The sequence below is a fragment of the Poromitra crassiceps genome (genome assembly GCF_964638095.1).
Source record: "Poromitra crassiceps genome assembly, chromosome: 12".
NCBI classification, from domain to species: Eukaryota; Metazoa; Chordata; class Actinopteri; order Beryciformes; family Melamphaidae; genus Poromitra; species Poromitra crassiceps.
In genome coordinates, this window is record NC_139632.1 from 37,240,765 (window position 1) to 37,258,844 (window position 18,080).

At 43.5% G+C, this 18,080-nt stretch overlaps 1 protein-coding gene across 1 annotated transcript in view; it reads left to right on the top strand.

Annotated features, from left to right (window-relative positions):
• Positions 1 to 18,080, top strand: part of ptprfa (protein tyrosine phosphatase receptor type Fa) — a 292,771-nt gene that overhangs the window by 208,402 nt on the left and 66,289 nt on the right. The window contains exons 16-19 of the mRNA XM_083648251.1: positions 2,526 to 2,623; positions 3,079 to 3,335; positions 6,167 to 6,248; positions 13,015 to 13,227. Of these exons, the coding sequence (XP_083504377.1) occupies positions 2,526 to 2,623; positions 3,079 to 3,335; positions 6,167 to 6,248; positions 13,015 to 13,227 (650 nt within the window). The remainder of the gene's footprint in view (positions 1 to 2,525; positions 2,624 to 3,078; positions 3,336 to 6,166; positions 6,249 to 13,014; positions 13,228 to 18,080) is intronic.

Sequence of the window (18,080 nt, forward strand, 5' to 3'; positions counted from 1 at the left end):
GCACACACACACACACACACACACACACACGCGCACACACACACACACACACACACACACACACACACAGCCACACACACACACACACACACACACACACACGCACACACACACACACACACACACACACACAGCCCCACACACACACACAGCCCCACCCACACACAGCCCCACACCCACACACACACACACACACACACACACACACACACACAGCCACACACACAGCAGAGAGCAGATGGCAGCAGAGAGGAGCAGATTGTGGAGACAGGTACTGATGCTGAGGCTGAGCCCGTCCAGCCTCCCTCACTGGTCCTGGGCTGCTCCACAGCTCTCTCATCTTCCCATCACATCACACATATGGCTCATGTTGAAAGCACTTCTGTTTAGCACCGTTATGCCTTCATAGTCCCTCTGTACAGTATGTAACAGTGATGACTTACTGAGCATGATTTCAAATGCCTTCATAGTCCCTCTGTACAATCTGTAACACTGATTACTTACTGAGCATGATTTCAAATGTCTGGGTGGAACTTGGAAGCTGCATATAAAGGAAAAGCGAAGATTCAGATGTCAGTCAGTGATTTTTCATTAAGGAACAAAGGTTTTGAAGTTAGATCTCCAACATTAAACTACTTCTTACAGGTTAATGCATCAATCATTTAACACTTTTACTTTTGACACTTGGATACATTTTTACTGCTGATACTTATCTTTACTTAACCCATTAAGACCTGATGCAGCATTTTTGCGTGTTTAAGTAAACTTTTAAATGCAGACATTTACTTTTAATTAAGCATTTTTCTATGAATGTATTGTGTTGCTACTTTTACTGAAGGATTTGAGTATGTTTTCCACCACTGCTTGTTTCTGCTGTTGGAGCTGGAGGCTCCAGGAGGAAAAACAAACATGGTATTGTGTGCAAGTGAAAAAGACTTTCTGCCCTAATTTTGTTCAATTCGAGGGCACACATCCTCTCATCATTCTCTTCATTATGGCATATTCATTATTTTGTGTTGCACCATTTCATCATTTGCAAGAACAAATTAATTAACACGTAGCCACAATTTAATAAAGCGTGTGCTAGATTCAGTTTCAAACCTGATTAACCTCTAATTACTTGAATTTAGATGACTTTGGTTTAATTAACCTGATTATGTGGATGAATAAGGGTAGATTTACTCTAGTTGCTTCTGTATTTCTATGTTTATACTTATTTATATCACTTGGGATACAACTCAACTGCATTTCTTTTTATATATTGTGTGCACATGATATCATGTTGTACACACAAGTTAATTCTTAAATTAAGAGCAAATGATTTCCATTGGACATGTAATCATGTTACTACATGTGATAACATGTGAATCACCTTAAAATGTTCATAAACTACACATTTCCCATGTGATGTGTTTCTCACATAAGCACATTTTAAATGTACGGGCACAATTGGCCGTGTCTGCAGGGTGGGAAGACAGATTAAGGGTATGTGTCCTGGTTGCTGCACTAGTGCATCTTCTGGTCGGGGTCCTGTTTGGGGGGAGGAGAACTGGGGGGAATAGTGTGATCCTCCCACAAGTGAAGTAAAATTGGGGCGAAAATGCGGGGGAAATCCAAAAACACTTAGTAAAAAAGTCAGTCAGTCAGGTCATGCACACCTGTTTGCCATCAGCCTATTAGTCGGACTCTTGTTAATTGGTTCCACCTTCACCTGCCTGCCATCAGCCAATCAGCTGCCACACTCGTCCCATCCAGCCAGCTGTTCCCTGTTTGTTTCTCATTAGTGTGTATTTATAGTCCGTGTCCGCCTGTAGAATTTGTCAGATTGTTTGCGTTGTGTTGTCATTGTCTTCCAAGACCTGTTACCTGCCTGAAGTTGGATTCTCCTTTTCTTTTCGCACCACTGTGGATGCAGTCACAATCAGAACAGAGAACAAACACTGACTAGCATTGAATTACAGGACATGTACATTTCATTACATTTAACTCCATTCAACTGGTTGAGATGTGCCACGGGCCTGTACAGCAGTGATTCTCCCCCTTTTTTTATATCAGGGGCCCTCATTTAGTCAACATTAGAGCCACAGACCCCATTTGATGAGATGATGTCTCTCAAACCCAAATCTGAGAATACTTTTTTTATTGTTAGATAGGATTTTGTCCAAAATTCCATGACTACTGTATCTGTGTTGTACAGTAGGTAGAGAGATAACAGTGAAACTATCATCAAAACAGTGATTCTTCTACATTGTCTATTTGTGCTAACATCTTGTGAATTTGTTAGGGACCCCCTCAAAGACCCCTCATGGTCCCCGGACCCCATGTTAAGAACCACTGCTGTACCTGTACATCTGTGCTCGTTCTCGTAAGATGTGTTTTCATCAGAATTGATTGAAACCCCACAGGGAGGCTTTGGGTTGGGATGTATTTTCAGGATCCGATGATTGCACCTGAGTGGAGCTCTAACATGCAGGGATGCAGGGATCTTGTTAATGGTAATATAACTCATCCTCACTTTCCCACAGAGTTCACCAAAAACTTTGGCGTGAAAGCCGTGATGAAAACCTCTGTCCTGCTGACGTGGGAGGTGCCAGAAACCTACAAATCTCAAGTGCCTTTCAAGGTAAGGCCAGCCTCTGCTGGTGAGCAATCATCTGTAGAAGGTGGAGACGAGAACCAAAACTAATATCTGATGTCATACCAACGCTATATTTAGCATTCGATTGTATCTTAATATTTGACCATTTTCGTGATCGTTTCCACACACAAAAATCAACTATTCAGTGTTTACTCCAATTGTATTATTTTCAAGTGGAGCAGCCTCTGGAATAGCATTTAGACAATGGGATACTAAAACCCTCCTCAAAAACAATAGGTATTCTCATCAAATGCTGCCAATCAGTGTAGCATTGACCAAGTGTACAATAAATATGTAATCAGTTAAACTTGCTTCATATCCATCATACCAGAGGTGGACGACATTGGCCAGACTAGATTTGATTTTTTAGTGAAAGGGCAGTATCGTCTCCATATCATCGTATTTGTCATGTCGGTCTAACCCTGATGATCTGTGCTCAGATCCTGTACAACCAGCAGAGTGTGGAGGTCGGGGGCAGCCTGAAGAGGGCGCTGATCACAGAGCTGCAGCCTGATACAGATTACTCCTTTGTGTTGATGAGTCGTGGGAACAGTGCCGGCGGCCTCCAGCAGCAGGTCTCCATCAGAACCGCTCCAGACCTACTGAAGACCAAACCGGCGCAGTATCAGCACGACCCAGAGGAGGGCGGCAAACTCAGCATCAGCCTGCCCAGGGTCCCCCCCGCCACCCCAGTCAGGTACTGTGGTCTCACTGTAAAAACAAGGGGGGTTTTATACAATTTTAATAGGCATGTGTTCAGTCCTACTGTATTTCATAAAGGGAAAAACATTCTGTGTGAAGATTTCACTGAAAGTTATTATTGACACACATGCACTCATACACACGCACACACACACACACACACACACACACACACACACACACACACACACACACACACACACACACACACACACACACACACACACACACACACACACACACACACACATTACCTCCATTACTGGATGTCATTTAAAGCTCCCCCTGCCTGTGCCATCTCTCCCCTCATGTCATCTATGAGGGGTCTATAAGCAGGATTTGCCAAATAATCAAATCGTGTTGTGAATTCAGAAATAATGACTATAAATTGTATAGCAATTTCAATGAGCACAAATACTACTGGTATGCAACGAAAAAAAGTATCTTATGAAGAAAGCGATGCAATATCATTACTATGGAATTTTATGTAGCTAAACAGCAGAAAGCATCAGTAACTATATTTACCTTAAGTCTTTTTACAAATGAGATGGCACTAGCTAGCCAAGATATATATGATATTTTATTTATTTGTTTTGTTTAGTTTTTACATACACCATACAGTGAATTGTGTTTTTAGGCATTCCCCCCAAAAAATAAAAACTATTTAATACATTTGAAATAAAGTAATGACAGAAGCAACTTCTCTTTGGCAAATCAATTACAGTGGAGCAAATTGAAACTCTGAATTCAGGTGAAATGCCCCTTTAATGCCCACTGTATGCCAACATTTAAGTGATGAGCAGGGTTTGACTTTGTATCAGGTCAATCTGTAGCTAAACTAAACAGTTCCATGTGTGTATTCTGAAATAGAGCTCACACGCTCTCATTACATTCTGCCTGTTTGTTTTCTACATCATGCATTCACTGTATAGCCAATGTGCTGCTGCTTTACTCACCACCAAGGCACAGAGGCTGAGCCTGGTAGAGACACAGAGGCACATACACACACATTCACGCACGCACACACATGCACACACACGCACACACATGCACACACACACATACACACACATTCACGCACACACACGCACACGCACACACACACACACACACACACACACACACACACACACACACATACACACACACACACACACACACACACACATACACACACACACACGCACACACACACACACACACATACACACACATTCACGCACGCATGCACACACACGCACGCAGGTGTTTTGTGTCAAATCAATAGCTCAGACACCAGCTTGTCTGCTGGGGGCTATTCGACAGGGATTTTAAGGCCTTTTTATTTACTTCTCCTTTTGTTCTAGTCAGTTCATAACCAGTCTGTTATCTACTATGAGCTCTCAGGCAGCTTAGGGCTCTATTAGGTCAGTTCATAACCAGTCTGTTATCTGCTGTGAGCTCTCAGGCAGCTTAGGGCTCTATTAGGTCAGTTCATAACCAGTCTGTTATCTACTATGAGCTCTCAGGCAGCTTAGGGCTCTATTAGGTCAGTTCATAACCAGCCTGTTATCTACTATGAGCTCTCAGGCAGCTTAGGGCTCTATTAGGTCAGTTCATAACCAGCCTGTTATCTGCTATGAGCTCTTAGGCAGCTTAGGGCTCTATTAGGTCAGTTCATAACCAGCCTGTTATCTGCTGTGAGCTCTCAGGCAGCTTAGGGCTCTATTAGGTCAGTTCATAACCAGCCTGTTATCTGCTATGAGCTCTCAGGCAGCTTAGGGCTCTATTAGGTCAGTTCATAACCAGCCTGTTATCTACTATGAGCTCTCAGAGAGCTTAGGGCTCTATTAGGTCAGTTCATAACCAGCCTGTTATCTGCTATGAGCTCTTAGGCAGCTTAGGGCTCTATTAGGTCAGTTCATAACCAGCCTGTTATCTGCTATGAGCTCTCAGAGAGCTTAGGGCTCTATTAGGTCAGTTCATAACCAGCCTGTTATCTGCTATGAGCTCTTAGGCAGCTTAGGGCTCTATTAGGTCAGTTCATAACCAGCCTGTTATCTGCTGTGAGCTCTCAGGCAGCTTAGGGCTCTATTAGGTCAGTTCATAACCAGCCTGTTATCTGCTATGAGCTCTCAGAGAGCTTAGGGCTCTATTAGGTCAGAGTGGTGTTGGGACACGAACAAAAACTCCAGTCCCACAACGCAGCAACACCATGATTACACTCCATAACCGCACCGCATCGCTGTATTAACACTCGGCCCCGCTGCAGCTCCGAGCTCTCTCCGGATACCAGAAAGCAATTTATTTAAGAGTTGAGTTTTAAAACCAAAGTTAATAAGCAACGAGAAGCCCGGTGCAAAAGGCTGCGATTTAGTAGGAGGCCCTTTTTTGATGACTATTACCCAGCTCGGTCAGGCAGTCAGGCACCGCAAATTACTTGGACTTAATTGTGTTTCAAGTGTTTGTTTCTCTGGAGAAACCGCCCACAAGTCGGCTGTAATAAGCAGTGAGCACAGCCAGTAGGGGTGAGGTGATAACCCCCAGGAAAAAAGTCACACAATCAGTATTTGAATGCCCCCTGCCTAGACCCCTTTCATCACACAGTGAATTGAAGTCTGAGACGTATCCCATTGCTGTTGCTTTAGGAGAGTGGAAGCCAGGACGTGACTGTCAAAAGATCCTGGAGAAATACTAGATGAGATGCGCCATTTAACTTGCATTACAGCTGTGTGTGTGTGTGTGCGTGTGTGTGTGTGTGTGTGTGTGCGTGTGCGTGTGCGTGTGTGTGTGTGCGTACTGTATGTGTAGGTGTGTAATACAGTTGTGTTTCTGTGGTTGATGCAGATGGTACTATATAGTGGTGGTTCCTGTCACACCAGCTTCTCTGAGGAGGTGGGAGAACCCTGAGGACATGGACATCGATGAGGTGAGTGTGTGCATGTGCGCATGCATGCGTGTGCGTGTGTGTGTGTGTGTACCTGTTGTATCACAGTACTTGCCCAATCTTCTTTAGCACCAATCTAGTTTTCCGTCCTCACACTTAGACCAGGTCGACACAGAGCACATACCTGGAGATTAAGTTGGGATGGGACGATATATCGAAATGTAATATACTTTGAGAGCTTTGGAAAACGCACAATAATTCTGGGGGAAAGTTTAGAAAAATATTGTTGTGTGATTAAATGAGATCCACTCCTCCAGAGGACTAAGTCAGTTCTGGTGTTACACCTCCCGGAAATTGAACTGACACTTGTACACATCATTTATTTCCTAATCCCGAAGTGCCCCTAGCTGCCCAAACTTGTACCTAATTAATAATAAATGGCTTCCTGAATTATTCCCCTTTACAAATGCCAACGCCAATTTGATACTTAAGCCTCTCTCTCATCACATTCAATGAATTAATTTCTGGTTTGCTGCTGCCAGGGACTTACTGTAGGGACTGGCCAGGGTTAAGCTGCTGCCAGGGACTTACTGTAGGGACTGGCCAGGGTTAAGCTGCTGCCAGGGACTTACTGTAGGGACTGGCCAGGGTTAAGCTGCCAAGTCAATACTGGATGCCTTGGCCAAGACCAACTGTGAGTGTGCATCCTGACAGTGTTTGAGAGACAGGTAGGGTCTTCACCTAGCCCCTGCTAGTACTAACTAGTCCTGATACTGTAATGAGATAGATGCCTCCATATTCCAAAATTCCATTTGACCTTCTTCCTCTCTACACCAGTGCATGTACTGCATTGGTTAGCTTCAGAAGCTGCTTGTTCACCATGGTATTTGATCCTAGCCTGGGTAAACCCAGCCTCCACGTTAAGTTAAGTTAAGTTAAGTTAAGTTATCCTTTATTTATCCCCTTGGGGAAATTCATCCTCTGCATTTGACCCATCCTCTACTAGGAACCTTCCTAGAACTAGGAGCAGTGGGCAGCCACTGAGGCAACAGTGTTAACCACTGAGCCACCGTGACCTCTTATGTGCTATCAGTCACGAAGAAACTTACGCTACAGGCATACACTGTAGCCTCTGACGTCACGTTGAACGCTGGGTTTACCCAGGCTAATTTGATCCTAGCCATGTATTTTCCCCACAACACTTTCTAATTATGTTTAGGGTCAATTTGACCCCATTCAGCATTTTAACATCCCCTAAAAACATGATTAACATGATTTCTTTCAGCTCGATACTTGATTACTTCCCCCTCATTTCATGGGGAAAATAGCTAAACATAAAATTGAACACGATGTGTTTTCAAGCTCCTGTACACACTGTGTTGTTTGTGGTCAAATTGGCTTATAAATCAAGAGAAAACATAATAGCTTTACACATTTTTTCCCCTTTGTTTTGACTGCTGCTTTGGGAACGTTCCCATGCATATATATATATATATATATACACATATATATATATATATATATATATATATATATATATATATATATATATATATATATATATATATATATATACACATACATATATATATATATATATATATATATATATATATATATATATATATATATATATATATATATACACATACATACATACATACATTACAGGAGAATTTCGTTTTTTTTTAACCTGGACCCCTCTCCTCACATTAATTATTATCTGACGACTCACCCAGTGTTCTCCGCAGCGTTTTTGTCTGTCTTAGGCGTTGTTTTGAGATCAATAGTGTGCAAGCCAGTCCTAGAATGGAGCTCCGTGGGGGCCACGTGGCAGAGTGCTTTTCATCCATGTAAATAGACAGTTTTATTCCCGTTTTCGACCCATATCGTCATAATCTGATCCATTCTCCCCCGGGCTCTCCCGGGGGAGAGCCCCTCCATTCTCCATTCTCCATTCACCCTCTATTCTTCCCGGATCCCATTTCCTCCTGTCGGGTCAGTGAGACCAAATCTCGTCAAGTCAGTCCACAGGCCAGCGGCAGGAAAGTCTCGCAGGACTTTCCTGCCGCTGGCCTGTGGACTGACTTGACAAGAGTTGTGTCTCACTGACCCGACAGGCGAAAATGGGATGCCTGTAACTACCGCTGAAAAGAGCCCGGGGGAGAATAGCAGTCTGATCGTTCTTTAGGGATCAGTTTATGACGATATGTGTCGAAAACGGGAATAAAACTGTCTATTTACATGGATGAAAAGCACGCTGCCATGTGGCCCCCATGGAGCTCCGTTCTAGGACTGGCTTGCTTGATCTCAAAACAACGCCTAAGACGGACAAAAACGCTGCGGAGAACACTGGGTGAGTTGTCAGATAATAATTAATGTGAGGAGAGGGGTCCAGGTTAAAAAAAAACGAAATTCTCCTTTAACATACATACATACATACATACAGTACATACATACATACATACATACATACATACAGTACATACATACATACATACATACATACATGCATACAGTACATACATACATACATATATACATACATGCATACAGTACATACATACATACATACATACATACATACATACATACATACATACATACATACATACATACATACATACCGGTACATACATACATACATACAGAAGCAATCATATGGACTTGTAGCCTAAACCAATGCTCTTATAGAGCCTTTGGAATAAGGAAGGGATTATTTAGAGCCAGTCACCCATGCAGCATTGACATTATGCCCAGCCTAGTGGAACTGGACACAACTGAAAGAGTGTGACACCACTCCCAAGGCAGAGCAGCAAAACAACCTAACGGTCAAAAGTAGCAGGTTTGTTCTCCCGTGCATCTTTTGCTTCAGGGCGGGCATAGCCAAAACAATACACAAAAACAAGTCCAGCTTACCTCTCAAAAATAAAGGCAAAGAAAAGAACATACTGGGGTATACTGTAGGTCACCTTACTTCCTAAACCAAAACATGAGAAGACTTCAACTAAAAGGCTACCCAGGCCAGAGTGTCCACCTGAATAGCTATTTACTGTTAGTTAGTTAGTTCCAGATGAGCGTTTTGATTGGACAAGAGGGATTCCATGAGTGCTGATATTCAATATAACAGCACTGGGATGCTTCACTTGATGTATATCAGCGGTAGTGCTGTTATTATTATTACAGTAATGCTTGTTTAGTTTAGTTAATGTCAGGATCAAACATGTAGAACAACATGACTTCATGCAGTTGTTTATTTTGCATTTAATATGAATTAATCTATGTTAATGTTGTTATTCATGCTTAATTCATGTGACTACTAAACACATAAGTTAATGTTATTAACAAACGTGTAATTAATGCAGTTCATCTACATTAACTATTCGTTGTTAATGTTCATGCTTAATTCATGTTAGTAAATGTATTAGTTAATATTAGGGGTGTCACGATACACTCAGTTCACGATACGATACGTATCACGATACTGGGTTCACGATAACGATACGATACGATACGATTTTAACAATATTTTTTTAAACTTGAATAATGACAATATATGACTGGAAAAGTAGTATTTTATTTGAAATGCACAAATACAAAACATGCTGTTGTGGGAAATTGTTATTACAATAACAACTAGAAAAAACATGAGATTGGAGATAAGGCTTATCTTGAAATAGAATGAGTTACACCGTCACTTTGATTTACTTTGAACTAAAAGGTTTCTCAGCAGTATAAATTCTCATTATGCATCTTCAGTTTTTCTTCAAACTCAAACAACAAGACTTTTCTTAATCTATTTTTTATGCATCTTCAGTTTTTCCTGTCAAGTAAACAGTTTTGCCAGAAACTCAATTGAATGGTTTCTCTCCTGTATAACTTCTCATGTGTCTCTTCAGAGACTTGTTCAACTGAACTACTTTCCACACATTGAACTTCAACAAACAAAGACGTTTCTTAGTCTATTTAAAAAAAAAAAAAAAAAAAAAAAAAAAAAAAAAAATCGCGATATGAGATTTCATCTCAACGATACATATCGTGACGTTTTACTATCGCGAAATTTCGTGGGACGATATATTGTGACACCCCTAGTTAATATCAATTCATGAACTCTTAATGTAAAGTCTTACAGTACTAAACCTTTGATATATAACTGTATGCTTTACACTATCGACTGATAAATCATTTAGTGATGAATTCTAATAATCTAGAGAGGAGAGAACACACAACGCAGAGATATGAAGACAAGATACATACTGTACTGTAATAACAAACAATAACTTTTTGGTCGCTAGAGTCTGCGGAGCTGCATCAGAAGTGTTCCTTTACTCACAAAAGAACATCTTATTGCCAAGAAACGTTTGAGGTTTTGCCCCACAGTGATTTGACTCAGACTGCAAAGCAAGACAATCACTCACCTCAGATACATAAGTCAAATCAACAAAAAGCCACACACAGTCACCACATCAATCTATGCTGGCTTTTAACAGAAATAACTAATAACAACAATAACTCTCGTGCTTTGAAGAGACACCGGTTTTATTCTTATTCTACGGTAGCTGAGTATGTGTACAAAGCAGTTATCCCAGATTCAGTCAGAAATGTTTTCCTCTTAATTTCAGCTATGCTTCTTAGCATTCAGCATGTTTCCTTTGTGTGTGGGCTAACTGTCTTGTGCTTTTATGAGAGTGGTGTTCTCCCCCCCTCCTCGGTGTGTTGTTATCTGCACAGAGGAGCTCCAACAAACTACATGTGCAGTCTTTTCCATATCCAAAGCCGCCGAGGGCGTTAAATAAATACACCTGAATCTGAAGCATCCGTGAAATCTCTTTTCCTTTCGTGCCCGTTTCCCGGAGGGCTTAAATCTAGGAAGTGTTTGCCATTTGGTTGATAAACGGAGTCCTCTTTTCTGTACCAAAAAACATGTTTTTTGGTACAGGAAAACGGAACAGAGAAACAAGGTTGCAGATGCAGTTTATCTTTGACTGAACTTTCTCCATCGGTGCTTCATATTCTTCCCTGTGTGCCGCTGTCACCTTGAACACTGATGGGTGGCAGGAAAGTCTGACTCAAAGGCAAAATGAATGGGAGGGAATATAATATAATATATTTGATTAAAAAAAAGTACCTTTCTCGAACTCAAGGACACTGTGTACAGTATAAAAATACAATAAAAAATACAATAGAAAGCAGTACGGAAAAAAGGGGACTAAAAACAGTTATGGGATAGCGCTATCCTGAACCCAGGAAGAATTGGGTGGAAGAATCGCTGAGGAAAAGCGAGACTGAAGACATGTGTTTTTAGTCTGTTCTTGAAAATGTTGATGGAGAGCCAGAGTCACGGATGGAGAGTGGGAGGGAGTTCCTGAACTTGGGAGCAGCAGCAGGGAACGCTCGGTCACCGAGGGTGGACCTTTTGGTGCGGGGGATGGCGAGAAGTCTGGTGTCAGAGGAACGGAGTCCACGTGAGGGGGTGTAGAGGTGGAGTAGGTCAGACAGGTATGAGGGGGCCAGGTAGGGAGCAGGTGTTTGAGAGCAACGTCTCTCTCACACACACACACACACACACACACACACACACGCACACACACACACACACACACACACACACGCACACACACACACACACACACACACACACACACGCACACACACACACACACACGCACGCACTTCTCTAATGAAGACTTGACCCTCTGTGCTGCCTCTGAAGGTCACATCAGGCTCATAGAAGAAGCATACTGTAAAGTATGAGACTTGGTCCTGGACCATAAACCACAAACTGTCCAATATCTCCCGTCAAGTCAGTGTTGTGAAGCTAGTCTGAAAGTGTAGTTTCACAAGGTTCTAGTTCTTTCACATGGGAAGTAACTGAACTGCAGCGAAGCACAAAAATAGAGTTTAGTTAACTGAAGATGCTTATAAGTGTGGATTTGGTTAAAGCGAAGTCTTAAGCTTGTCCCATTGGTTTCAGTTGCCACCTGTCATGGCAAACTGTACATTGCAGTCCACACAAGCTCCACTCTCTCCTTTGAGAGAGCCTGGTGCCAATTTCTACAGGCAGGAAGACCCGCCCCGTGTTCCGGTGGGCGTTCTGCTTTGTGCGCCACAGTCTCTTCGTTGCCGCATTTTACCATTTTGACAGTCGAAGGGACTTAAGTTGCTGTAAGCTAGTCCAACAGTACACATGAGATGATTTGAATAGGAATGACTGTCCTATCCATTCAAGTTCTGCGGTTCTAGCCCCTGACCCTTCCTTGAGCAAGGCACAGAGTCCCTCCCAGCTCCAGGGCTGCTGCTGTATAGCTGAAACTAACCTCTGACCTCCCACGGAGGGCGGCAAGACAACAGAGAATTCCCCTACAGGGCTCAAGAAAATAGCACATGATTTGATAACTGTTTTTGAATCAAGTGGCATCATGGTAACTAATTATTTTCATAAAACAAAATGGAAAGTATTTATTTTATGGTTTTGGTGGAATGCCACTGTCAAAAATACAACGTTGTGGAATGTTTAAAGCCATTCTTCCCTTGTTTTACTTTTAGACACATAACATTAAAATACTCATAACCTTTGATCTGAGAGAGCTATCTCAGTCATTCAAAAAGTTATATATATAGGGGACAGTTTCTAATTTATGGAAATCTATGCAAATAATATGTATGAAAATGCTACATTTTCACCATGTGAAGGGTTTTTGCAGGCCACCACACATCTAATCAGTCATGTCGTGCTACGTGACGTTGTCATGTGACATCGTGTTACGACCTGTCCCAAAGCCAGCTGTTTGCTCTGTGTGCCCGGCAGCTCCTGGAGGCCGGCGCTGACTCCAGCCCGCACAGAAGGAGGAGACAGGTCCAGGACTTCCTGCAGCCCTACATCGCTGCCAAGCTGGAGGCCCTGCCGGAGGTGTTCACACTGGGCGACCAGAAGACCTACCACGGCTTCTACAACAAGCCTCTGCCTGGACAGCAGCAGTACCGCTGCTTCGTCCTGGCCCACCTCAAGGACCACGAGTCTGTGAGTGACCGACACTTCTTGATATGGGAAAGAAACTGGTGTGTTGGCTAACAAGTATGCCAAGGTCCTTTTACACATTATGAACGTGTAGATTGGAAGCTTTCAAAAGATGAGTCAATCTAAAAATAGTTTAAGAAGATAATGCTTATTGGTGTCCGGGTAGTGTAGCGTCTGCAGGTGGGAAGCCGGATTGGGGGTACTGTATGTGTCCTGGTCGCTGCACTAGCGCCTCCTCTGGTCGATCGGGGCGCCTGTTGAGGTAGGGAAGGGAACTGGTGGGAATAGCGTGATCCTCCCTGGTGCTACATCGTGCCGCCGGTGAAGCTCCCCACTGTCAGGTGAAAAGAAGCGGCTGGCAACTGCGCATGTGTCGGAGGAAGCATGGTGCTAGTCTCGGGTCTCCCCAGATCGGCAGAGGGTGGAGCAGCGACCGGGGCAGCAGGGGGAAAAATTGGCTAAATACAATTGGGGAGAAAATAGGGGGAAAATCAGAAAAAAAGAAGATAGGCCTATTTGAATGTCCGTACTGCTCAAAGCAACATGCAGAGAAAAAAGAGAAAATCTCCCTGAAGGTTGGTGAACAAGCTTAGTTAACAAATTACAAGTATGTAGTGATCCTAAAACTGTTGTTTGTTACATTGAGTGCATTCTTCAACATCTAAACTTGCGTAGTATGAAAAAGTGACGCCCCTGTATGTATGTATATATATATATATATGAAGAGAAAGGAGAGTCCCCACGCACAGCCAGTGGAATGATCAGGTGCTGGTAGGTTGCAGGTACAAGGCACAAAACAGAAGAAGGTACCTTCTTTTGTTTTATATATATATATATATATATATATATATATATATATATATATATATACATACACATATATTTGTGCAATTTCACGGATGCCTACTTCTTAGCCCTTCCTCCAGACTGTTTATTTTAAAGGGTAGGTGGAACCACAGTGACGTATTGCAACAAATGCCAATTGGTTGTATCTGTAGAGCTGCAGCATTAATCACATGATTAATCAAAGCTGAATTAGACAAGATCTTTATGTTAATTACCAGCCGTCTTGACACCTCACACAAATCACAGAGTGGGGCTGCAACAGAGAGCGTCCCCTCCCCGCTAATTGAGATGCTGCAGAATAGATTGACCCTGTTTGCCCAAATTAAAGTCTGGTGTCGGTCGGACATGTTCACCACACAATGGATCCAAACTTAAGAGTGAATTGAAGTGTTTCCTAAACAGCAGCAGTGAGCGAGCGCTCTCTCTCCAGAGAAAGCTGGAGAGAAATCTGAAGTCTTTTTCCTTTCTGGTCCGATATCCTTTCATATGAAGCATCGCAGATGGGCCAGGTTAGGAGGTACAGTACAGTATGAGTGTGTTGTGTGCACTTTACTTTTCATCAAACTTTTACACTCTTTTATGCAACATCTATTCAACAATCTTCAACTGTTCAACTGGGGTGAATAGCGTCATCCTCCCGCGGATCACGTCCTGCCGGTGAAACTCCTCACTGTCAGGTGAAAAGAAGCGGCTGGCGACTGCACATGTAGCGGAGGAAGCATGTGCTAATCTACAACTCTCCCCGAATCGGTAGAGGGGGTGGGGCAAGCAGGGGGAATTGGTACAATTGGGGAGAAAAATATGGAAGAAAACTTGATCCCCAAAAAAATCATCAATGGAATAGCTCTCTTAACTGATCTCAGCTCTTTGGGTCACGTTCCAGTCTTCGGCAGTGTTCCACACATACACCATCCTAAGACCATGCTGATTAGGCTGCAGTGTTGTGAATGGTGTTGTTTTCCCTCTTCCGTGTTTTCTGTCTGCGGAGCAAAACAGCAGGCCATCAGGCTCAGTGCCTACATGCCAGGCACGTCTCAACCATGTGAGTCACGTCCTTCAGTCACGCATACACATGTCGTTGTCTTTATGTTCACACACACAGACGTACGTGTGTGTGTGTGTGTGTGTGTGTGTGTGTGTGTGTGTGTGTGTGTGTGTAGCGCTCACACGGGACCCCGCCTCACACTCCACTGTCACTCTGAGGCGTCCTCCTGATAATTGGCTTCCTACATCTTGTGTTGCCATTCAGCCCGTCGCTCTAATTCCAAGTGCTTTTGTTCTGAGATCAGCGTTCTGCCCCCGGTGGCGTCTGAGATCAGCGTTCTGCCCCCGGTGGCGTCTTCTGAGATCAGCGTTCTGCCCCCGGTGGCGTCTCCACTTCAAATGTCTTCAGATCCTTTTTTTAGCTGCAGGAAAGCAGCTCTGACTCGTGGCTTTTGAATCAAGCCGTGATATTTCCTGACTGGTAAAAAAGCGAACAGAGTGACTGTGACATCTTCTACAATCTTAAAAGCTGTGTTAAAATAGCACAGGACGTCTTGTCGCTAACTGACACATATTGATCGGTGGGAAAAAAATGAATCAATTAAAGACATGTTCCTATTAAAGGAAAATCCATCCTAAAACAGTTGCTAAGAAACGATCATTGGTGATGTATCTTCTTGTATTTCTGGGTCCCTTTTGCTGTTTGATGGCACATTTTTCATATTCCAATAATATACCCTACATTACTGTAGAGAGTTAGTTTGGTGGAAGTTTGATATGGAGACCGAAGAGGGGGAATCCATTTCTCCACAGACAGCGGTGGATTCCCTGCCTACCAACACGAGGGTCGCAGGTTCGAGCCCCTGTGTTAACCTCCGGCTTGGTCGGGTGTCCATACTGGCAGTGGCGTCATGCCCATTGTAACTGAGGGGGCAATTGCCCCCTCAGATTTTTGAGAGGTAAAAAAAAAAAAAAAAAAAAAAAAAAAAAAAATCTTTTAAATAAACATAGGCTATAATATTATAGGCTGTGTGTGGTAGTTGAAACATAGTTTCAAGTTGACGTTTATTTATGTTTGTAGTTAAAACAAAAACATAAATACTGTATAGGCTACATACAGTACAACACAAAAGGCTGTTATTTACCCTTTGTCACCACCTGGTGAGTAAATATATATAACTAAAACCATTAAAATTGACAACCGGTCCGTGACTTTTTTTCCATGTATCTACCAGTCCTTGGCACAAAAATGGTTGGGAAGCCCTGCTCTAGAGGACACTAGATGAGACTAATGGAAGAGAAAAGATGTCTACCTTCTGAAAAGGCAATACCAGCCAAAATAAACATTGTGTTACATTGCTTTGAAACGTGTGGTCTCCCTTTTTTGTCAAGTCTATTGAGCCTGGGCAGTGGCAATGTACTTAGTCTGGTGATTATGGATCTTTCCAGGAGGCTGAGCAGTTTGGAAAATAGCCTTATGGTTACACCTGCTCACTCTGTTAATTTAAAATGAGATCTAAATCTGGCTTCCAACCCCCCAATTTTTTTTTGCCGCCGCACTTTGTGCGCCGCCAAAAATTCGGCGGCGCCAGAGTTCGCCCCCTCAGATTTTTGGCTTGCATGACGCCCCTGCATACTGGCCTATTATATTGACCTCATGCCTGGCTGCACGTGGCCGCTTGCGTCACACAAGTCGACGAGAATTACAGCGTATATTGCATGCCTCGTGCAAACTGTATTACAGGGACTGCGAGACGGGAATCTGATTGGTTTGATTGATGTAATGCATCAATGTAAATCATTACAATATGCTCTGGGGATGCGTTTGGCGCGGGGGTGCAAAACTCGGCATAACACCTGGACACTTGCGCGAGGCGGGCTGCTATCGTCGTGCAGAGACGATAGTATAAGGCAGGTGTTAAGGCATGCAAACAGGTGCACAAATGCAAAAAGCGGATAGCACCTGTACCAAGACAGGGCCCATACTGTCTATTTTACTCTAAACCGGTGAGTTATATAAAAATCCATCCCCCCCAGTTGTTATATAGGCCAAAAACCCTGTTTCAGTCCATTCTGTAAACACGCTTAATCACTGTTACAAAGTGGGGCATTTTAACATGGGGACGAACGGGAACGACGCCAATTCTGGGTCCAGCCTCAAGTGGCCATTCGAGGAACTACAGCTTTCAGGATCACTTCTGCAGCTTCCTCTGTAAAAAAAAACCCCGAGCTAGAAACAATTCAAATGAAATGTGTTAAATCAACGTGCAAAGGGGTCGTCCAAACGTGCCATGTACACGGGCCTGTACACGGGCCGACACCACATTGTTATCACCACATTGTTATCTTGGGACAGAGCTGGTGTCATTGTGCCTGGCAGCGCTCAGCCACTCCACAAGGTGCAGTGAGACACACGTCCTTAATGTGATTCAAGCCTCGACAGACAGAAATAGAAGCCTAATCACATTCATTGAAAATAGAAGGGGGGAAGTAAGCTTAGCTTTTATTGCTGCCGCAAAGCTGCTGCTGGCGACGCGGAGGCGAGAGGAGAGAGACCGGAGAGGGGTGGAGTGTGTGTGTGTGTGTGTGTGTGGGGGGGGGGGGGGGGGGTGAGGAGAGAGACCGGAGAGGGGTGGAGTGTGTGTGTGTGTGTGGGGGGGGGGGGGGGTGGAGACTGTAGCAGAAGGGCACTGCGGCTTTCCATGGCTCCCATGGCTGGTAAACAAGCCGAGATGTGTGAAATTGGATAAAAGGCAGAAAAAAAGGGCGGCCATATGAACTGTATGATCATTCACAGCAGAGGAGAAAGGGGGGTACAGCGAGGGCGAACCCCTGTGGGAGCGACAGAGAGGTGAGGAGGAGAGTGAGAGGTGGAGAGAGAGAGAAGAGAGGCAGCTTAATGGGGGATAAGATTGGTAGAAAGGGGGGGTGGGGGGAGGGGGGGTGGGGTGGGTGGGGGGAGGGCACCTGAGGGAAATGCGCAGACATACTTGAAAAGGTGAGAAATGCAGCAATCACCGAGGAGA